At 61.7% G+C, this 8,009-nt stretch overlaps 1 protein-coding gene across 1 annotated transcript; it reads left to right on the top strand.

Moving 5' to 3' along the window:
• Nucleotides 1-442: 442 nt before the first annotated feature.
• Nucleotides 443-4,219, top strand: TPPP3 (tubulin polymerization promoting protein family member 3). Its single transcript, XM_074152297.1, has 4 exons — nucleotides 443-459; nucleotides 1,625-1,816; nucleotides 2,917-3,070; nucleotides 3,303-4,219. Exons 2-4 carry the CDS (start codon nucleotides 1,629-1,631, stop codon nucleotides 3,489-3,491), a joined length of 531 nt encoding a protein of 176 aa, XP_074008398.1. The 5' UTR covers nucleotides 443-459; nucleotides 1,625-1,628; the 3' UTR covers nucleotides 3,492-4,219.
• Nucleotides 4,220-8,009: the final 3,790 nt, after the last annotated feature.

Raw genomic sequence — 8,009 nt, forward strand, 5'->3', positions numbered from 1 at the left:
TAGGGCCTCATGGGCTGATGGAGAGGCTTTGTGAGGTGGTGGAGAGTCTTCATGGGGTGCTGGAGGGGGCCTTGTGGGGTGATGAAGGGGCTTCATGGGATGATGGTGAGCCTTCCTGGTGGTGGAGTGACTTTATTGGGTGCCGGTAGGGCCTCGTGGGGTGATGGAGGGGCCTCGTGGGGTGATGGAGGGGCTTCGTGGGGTGGCGGAGGGGCCTTGTGGGGTGGCGGAGGGGCTTCGTGGGGTGGCGGAGGGTGTCCCAGCGCCCTCCGTGCCGCTGCCCGGGCTCCGTCTCCCCGCCCCGAGCGCTCCCCGTCCGTGCCGCCGCCCGGGGGAGGCGGGAGGGGGCGGCCCGGAGCCCCGTGCGGGCGCGGCCGGCGGCCCCTCCCGTCCCCATGGCGGCGCCTTAAACAGGCGGCGGCGGCCGTCCCGCCCCGCCTTAGAACGCGGCGCCGGGAGGTGAGTGTCCGACCGAGCGCGGCCGCGGCGGAACCGGGACACCCCCCACCCCCCGCCACTGCCCGGGGTGCGGCGGCAGCGGGACCCTTCCCCCGGACCCCCGGCTCCGGCCGCTGCCCGTCGCGGAGCCGGTGCAAGGGGGAGGCGCGGAGGGGGGAAACCGAGGGGCTGCGCGCTGCCCCGGCATCCCCCAGCCACCGGCGGCGACCCCCGGGCGGGCTCCGTGCGGGGGGCTCCGGGGGTGCCCCGGGAGAGCCCGGGGACAGGCGGGGACCGGCAGCTTCCCCGCCCCGCCGCTCCTCCCTAGCGACGGTCGCCAGGCAACGCCGCTCCTCCCTAGCGACGGTCGCCAGGCAACGCGAAGGCCGGCGGCGCAGCATCCCAGCCCGCTGCTCCTTCGTCCCCGCTCTCCGCCTGTCGCCAAGGCCTCGGGGGGGCCCATCCCCGTACCCCCCGCCCCGGCCTGGCCACTGGGCGAGGTACCTGCTGTGCACCTCGGGGTGCACAGCTACCACCGTGCCCCATCCTGGCTGAGATGCTGTGGGCGCTCAGTGCATGGCAAGGGATGCTGGGCTCGTAAGGCGAGGCTGGCCAGGTGACAGCCACCTGCGATGTGACAGTGGCCACAGCACTCTGCAGGGCTGCAGAGGCCCCTCTGTGACTTGGGCCCCCCAGCGCTGCTGGCTGCAGGGGACCGTGTTTGGCCCAGCTCCACGCAGGGGGGTATGTGGGCGCTGGCAGAGCCAGTGGGCGATGGAGAGGTGGGGCTGGAGGCAGGCAGCGGTGCCATTTCTCATCATGGGCGAGCAGGAGGAGGAAGGCGGCCGCATTGCGTCATTCCCGGAGAGTGCTCCCGTGGGGATGGGCCGATGCGCTCACTCCTCACCAACCACTGGAGCCGGCAGCCTGGCTGCTGACAGCTCTCCATCGGGAGCCTCCAGCCCCACAAACACCTCTTGGTTGTTGGCCTCAGGGCTTGTCCGAGGGTGCCACCAGCCCTCACTCCACGCGTGTGGGCGCTGCCACGGTCCCTCTGCCCTCACCAGCCCTCCTCCTCCTCCTGCTCCTGCCCTCACAGACCTGAGAGCAGAGCGGCTGAGCTCTGCCGGTGCTGCCAGACAGAGCCTGGGCGGTAACGGGCCCTTCTGCCCCCCCCATCCTGCAGCCCCATGGCCGGGAGCGAGGAGATGGCGTCCCTGGAAGAGAGCTTCCGCAAATTTGCCATCTACGGCGACACCAAGGCTACGGGGCAAGAAATGAATGGGAAGAACTGGGCCAAGCTGTGCAAAGACTGCAAAGTCACCGACGGCAAAAGCGTCACCAGCACCGATGTGGACATTGTCTTCTCCAAGGTGAAGTAAGTGACAAGGCTTTTTGGGGCCTCCAGCCGCTCAGAGGTTGGGGATGTTCTTGTGGTGTGGGCAGGGTGGCAGTGCTTGGGTGCGGTGGTCCCCAGGGAGGTGTGGTACCCCAGCTGCATGCCCAGGCCATCCATGGTCTCTCCATCATGGAGCAGGGGGTGCTGCCCTGCGGCGTCCTGCCTTCAGGGAGTTTGTGTGGCTGCTTTTGCAAGACCTGATAATAAATTAATCCAAAATTGGGGTGTGGGAGGCTCAAATTTTGGTGCAGAGGCTGTTCCCCTGCTCCCAGGCATCGAGGTGGGCCTGGACGGGTTCTGCCAGGTTCTCATCTAGCAAGAAGGTACCTCAGGGAGGAGAGGAGGGTGCTCAGGGGTATCCTGCGTGACGTGGTACAGCCCATCCCCTGGCCAGCCCACACCTGAGCTTGGCATGGACTCTGGTCTTTGCTCCTCAGAGGTCGCAGGGGCAGCTGAAGGGCTAAAGGCACCTTTGGTGTCCCTGAGGCCACGCTGACACCAGGGTGCAGGAGCAAGGATGGATGGGGAGCCTGCTCCCTCTGCACCCTCTGTCCCAGCATCCCCTTGTTTCCTGGTGGGGCCAGGAGGGACTGAGCACCAAGAGGCTTTTGGTGTGTAAGAGGGTGGGTTGATGTGGTGCCTTGCAGACAAGGATCAGGCACTCGTGGGAGAGATGCTCTGTGCATGTCCTTCCAAATTTTACCAGAGAAAGACTGGAGCCTGCCATGGGACAGAGTGCTGGGCATCCCAGGCAGGCTGGGAGCAGCGGGAATCATGTCCCTTTGTGCCATCAGCACCCAAGTTCGAGAGCACTTCCATGCAGGGCGGAGGTTTTTAGCAATCAGGGACTTTAACAGCATGTGGCTGAAAACCTCCTGGGGCTCAGCCCCGGCTGCGCCAGCCTGACCCATTCCGCTGGCATTGCCCTGGCCATAGCTGCGTTTCGGAGGTGGGCGAGGGGCCCGAGGCTGGTGAAGGACAAAGCCAGGGTCTCCCTGATGCTGCTCATCCTGCTGCAGCCCTGTTTGGAGGCACAACCCGAGGACGTGCTTTCCGCAGCCTGCATTTTGTGCTCACAGGGGGAAGACAGCCCGTGTCATCAACTACGAGGAGTTCAAGAAGGCGCTGGAGGAGCTGGCCCCCAAGAGATTTAAGGACAAGAGCAAAGAAGAGGCGTACGAAGCCATCTGCCAGCTGGTGGCAGGGAAGGAGCCCATTAATGTGGGCGTCACGGTGAGTGAAGAGCCCCTCGGCCGCTAGGAGCAGGAGGGATGGTCGGGAGAGGAGGATGGAGCTCTGCCTGCAGCGCAAATGCTTCCCCGGGGGACCCCCATGGTGTGCTGGGGATTGCGCAGGTCCTGGGGGCACGGATGGGTCCTCAGTGGGTGTCAGGGGCTTGCGTGGGTCAAGGGAGTAAGGGGATGGGGCATGTTCTTGACTCCCGTTGCCTGTCTCCCCACCGCAGAAAGCCAAGACGGTGGGGGCCGTGGAGAGGCTGACAGACACCTCCAAGTACACGGGCTCCCACAAGGAGCGCTTCGACGAGAGTGGCAAGGGCAAGGGCAAGAGCGGGCGGGAGAACATCGTGGACACCAGCGGCTACGTCAGTGCCTACAAGAACGCGGGCACCTATGACGCCAAAGTGAAAAAGTAGGGAGGGGTGCCTGTGGCGCCCACCGCCCCGGTCCCTGCGCGTCGGCCGTGGGGCCGGCGCTCACGTCAGCCTTGGGACATGCCCGTGTGACGTGGGGCCCGGGAGGCTGCGCTGGGGCCAGCCCCGGGCTGGCGGGATGTCGCCCGCCCAGCGCTGATGTGATTGGGAAGTCGCCGAGCCACGTGCTCTGTCCCAGCGCTATGTCTGTGTGTCCCCCCCGTGCTGTCACCCCTCCTGTCCCTCCTGTGCTATCCCCCGCACCGCCCCCCGCCACCGGCAGCACCCGCCGTACTAACAGCACTGCTCCTCAGGGCTCCCGCTGGCACCCAGACCTTCCCTACCTCAGCCCTGGCTTTTGGGGCACCCTCCCCACCAGTCCCACCAGGAACCACATCCCCTCTTCCCCTAGACCTCCTGGGGACCTGCCTTAACCCCCCCCCACCAGTTCCACCATGGCCGCCTCCTTCCTTCCCCACCGGTGCCCTCGCCGTGGGACTGTCCGGCTTTGCCACGGAACGCTCAGACCCTGCCAGTGCCGTTAGTGCCGGTGCTGCCGGGATGCTCCCAGCCCAGTCCCGGGATGTATCCCGGGAAAGCTTGGTGTTGCCTGGCCGTTGACGAAGGTTCTCCCACCTGAACCTGCCGCTGCCTTCGTGAAGCCCAAACCAAAGGATGCTGCAGACCCGCGCTGTAACCCGGCTCTGCAATAAAGCCCCCTCCGCACTGACGCCCCCGGTCTGGTTGTGTTCAGCGGGTCCGAGCAGCGAGAGCCCCTTTGCCCGCTCGCCCGGCCGGGCAGTGGGAGGCCGGGCTGGCCGTGCCGCCCCAGGGGCTGGTGCCGTGGGCTCAGCGCTGGCCGAGGGTGGTTTTGGCAGCTCCTGTCTGGCCCCGAGTTGCCTGAGCAACCACAGGCACACAAACACAAGGGCCTGGCTCCCGCTCCAGCTCTGTTTGCAACCAAACACACGAGCTCCTGGTAACCATCCCTGGGAACAGGCCGGGCGGCGGGATGGGACGGCGGCTCTGGGACAGGGTGACGGCTGCTGCTGCGGGTGCTGGGGTGCACAAGGCTGGGTGCAGGTGCCACCACCCCCATCCCAGCCGCTGCAGCGGTGCCTGGGTGGCAGTGCCAGGCTTTCCGGCCAGATACCCACCTCCGTGGCCATCTCTTCAGAGCTGAGCTCCCCAGATAACCCACAGGGATTACTTGGCCGCAGCACCGGCACTGCCCATGCCAGGAGGGACATGCTGGGGACACGCATGTGGCTTGGGTGGGCTCGCTCTCTGCCAACGCACAACCCTGCACCTTCTGCATCCTCACCACCTGCTTTTTAAAATACAGAAGGAAGAGGTCGTCTTCTTCTGGGCTGGTTTCAGCCTCAGCAAGGGTCCACCAGTAAGTGTACACCAGTATGTGCCCACCAGTGGCAGGCTGGGGTGAGGGCCTGGGGTGCATTATCCCACCTTGGTTGGTGTTAGCCCTCTTCTGGGCAGGTCAGTGGGAGTTTGTGGCTGGCTGTGCCTCTGAATGCTCTTCTGGAGATCAAATGTTCCTCCTGTCAAAAAGTTACTGCTGGGGGAAAGGGGCTTTAACCCTTCGCTGACTCCGTTGCCTGGCTGCAAAAATGAGGTGCCGAATTCCCAGGGCAAGGCTGCCCTGTAGTCCATGGAGGTGCCATCCACAGCCATGTCCTTGTGTACTTTGTGAAGGAAGAACATTTTGTGGAGAGGTGAGCAGGCCAGGCCCCATGGGACTCATCCCCCTGCCTGTCTGTGGCCCTGGTGAGGACTTGGTGGTGGAGCAAAGGGAGGTACCTGTGTGGGGGCAGCTCTGAAGGGGAGTTGTGGGTCCTGATGTGCTTTTGATACTGGGAAATGGAGCCTGGGAAGGGGATTTCTGCCTGGTTTTAAGCTTGTGTGTGGGAAGAGCAGCAGCTCTGGCATCCCCTGGGGCTGGGGGCCTCAGCAGCTCAGCTGCTGCTGAACACCCATGGTTTGTGAGCCTGCAAGGAGGGTGGATGGGTCCTTGCTTGGAGTTACCACCCTAAGTTCATCCGCAAGCAAGGAGAGCTGAGCTGCTGCTGCTCAGGTGATGGAGCGGCCAGGGCAGGGGCTGCAGGATGTCCCCTCGGACAGCCAGCTCGGCCAAGCCTTGCCATTGGTGGGTTGCATCCCGCTCTGTATCCTGAAGAGAAGCAGCTTCTTTGCAGCCTGTGAAGCCATGGTGGAGGTCAGGCGGTGGCTACCAGTTCCCACACACTGCCAAACCACCCAGCCTCAAGGTGCGCCTTACTGTCTCCAGCTCCTCTTCAAGTTCTCCATCACTCGCTCCACAGCTTACACAGGATTTTCCCCCTCAGACCTTCATCTTGTCCCCAAGGAGGCAGCTCTATCGTACGCTGCCCTCTGCATGGGGGCTGGGCTGGGTGGAGAGGGCAGCAATGGCCAGACCACTCTGGCCAGGCTGGTTGGCATCTTCTAGTCTGGTATCTCGGTCCTACCAAACCATCCACAGGATAATTAGTGCAGGTAAAGACCCAACAGCGTCTAAAGGCTCCAAAGTGCCAAAGATCAACCTGAACAGAAGTCACTTCTGCTGAAGTGATGGGAACAGCTCCCTGGGACCAGCAGGACGTTGATTTGGGTCTTCACCAAACCCAGAAAACTTTCTAAATACCAGTGTAGTGATGTCCTGGGAAGGTGTGGGCTATGTGTGTGCGTACAAGGCTTGCCCTGGTCATTTTCCAGAAGGGTCTGAAGGCCCTTTAGAAAAAGCATGTGAGGAACCTCAGCTGTGATCTGTGTTAGGGACACATCACACAGCCCCTGTGCATGGCTGAAGCCAGGTGGAGACACGGCCTCATGGGGAGGCCAGTGCAAGGAATACAGCCTTTAAACATCAGTCTTCAGGACTAATGAGGACCGGGAAGTGGAGGTCCCCAGGACGGTTGGCACTGGAGCACAGGATGGACTAGAAGAGGCCAAGTTGGAGTGCTCAGCCCTTGAGAAGACCATAACCTGAAGGAATTTCCATGGGACCAGCAGCTCCAGCTGTTTTCCCGGTGAAGTTTGAAGTGGTGCCACGGGCTGCTGAAACAGCAGAGACCTTCAAATATTAGTTGCAGAGCTACTTTGTGTGATGAGAAGTGACAGGGCTCAAACAAAAGGGCATGCAGCCATTTCCCCTGCACTAATGGGTTTGCTCTGGCCAAGCCTTTGCTCTGAGGTTGGCTCCACACCAGCTCAAGAAAGACGTTTTGCAGCCAGCGTGTAATTCCCTCACAGCAGAGGAGCTGGCGGGCGGAAGGTGTCTCGGCCAGTATTTATGTTGTTCACATTGATCCAAGCCCCGGACACAAAGCTTTTTTTTTAACTCCTTTCCATTTGTTTCATCCCTTTGGCCACTCTCCGGTCCCACTCCCGCAGTGGAGGAGCCTTCCAGACCTCACACCCAACCCTGCCACCACAAACACTCCACCATTTTGGACAAACCCAGACCCTCTTACAGGCTGATCTCCCAGTGTGCCAGAGGGACGTGCAGCCCAGAAGGCTCAGCTGAGTGGTTATGATGAATGTAGCTGTCAAATGGGTTCTCTGCCCCCAAGGTCACTTCCCTAGAAAGTTTCTGAAATCATCCTGGGGTCAAGTCTGTACTGAATGAAGTGCTTCATGCTTTGACAACAAGTTGTGTGCCTGGGACTAGGGATCTGGCTCCTCTGAGAGGTCATTTTCCTCTGGGATCAGTGGTTTGGCCAGAGATAATGATGAGGACTGATCACTCTGTTCCTCAAGGACGTAGATACATTCCTAGAAGAGTGAGGCAATGGATGCTGGAGCAGAGCATCTACATCTTCATCCTGGAGAACAGAAGGCTCTGGGGAGACCTTAGAGCCCCTTCCAGTCCCTCAAGGGGCTCCAGGAAAGCTGGGGAGGGACTCTGGATGAGGGAGGGGAGCCATAGGACAAGGGGGAAGGGTTTGACACTGAAAGAGGGGAGATGGAGATGAGATGTGGGGAAGAACTTCTTTGCTGTGAGGGTGGTGAGAGCCTGGCCCAGGTTGCCCAGAGAAGCTGTGGCTGCCCCATCCCTGGAGGGGTTCAAGGCCAGGTTGGAGGGGGCTTGGAGCAACCTGGTCTGGTGGGAGGTGTCCCTGCCCAGTGCAGGGGGTGGCACTGGGTGGTCTTTAAGGTCCCTTCCAACCCAAACTGTTCTAAAAGCCCAGCAGGATTTTATCCTTCTGTCCCTATGTAGGAGCACCAGGAAAAGCTCAGAGACGTTACTGGTCCATAAAGCTGCTCCCTCAGGGACCGTATCTCCATGGGGTACCTCACGCCGGTGCAGCACAGATCCTTGGTCCCACACCAGGGCAAAGAGCTTCCCTGTCGAGCTGTACCTGCGCTGCCGTCTTCCGCAATTTTCCATTTCACTCCTAGTCTGATGGACAACTGTTTCCAAACCACACAGACTAGGCTGTAAATCCCATCCAGAGGAGATTCAGAGAGCAGCTGATACCCCAA

This window comes from Numenius arquata, chromosome 8 (genome assembly GCF_964106895.1).
Source record: "Numenius arquata chromosome 8, bNumArq3.hap1.1, whole genome shotgun sequence".
In the NCBI taxonomy this organism is placed as follows: domain Eukaryota; kingdom Metazoa; phylum Chordata; class Aves; order Charadriiformes; family Scolopacidae; genus Numenius; species Numenius arquata.

Coding starts and splice junctions, on each gene's coding strand:
- TPPP3 (XM_074152297.1), top strand. CDS start 1,629: ATGGCCGGGAGCGAGGAGATGGCGTCCCTGGAAGAGAGCTTCCGCAAA. Junction 1,817..2,916: donor ATTGTCTTCTCCAAGGTGAA/GTAAGTGACAAG, acceptor TTGTGCTCACAG/GGGGAAGACAGCCCGTGTCA. Junction 3,071..3,302: donor CCATTAATGTGGGCGTCACG/GTGAGTGAAGAG, acceptor TCCCCACCGCAG/AAAGCCAAGACGGTGGGGGC.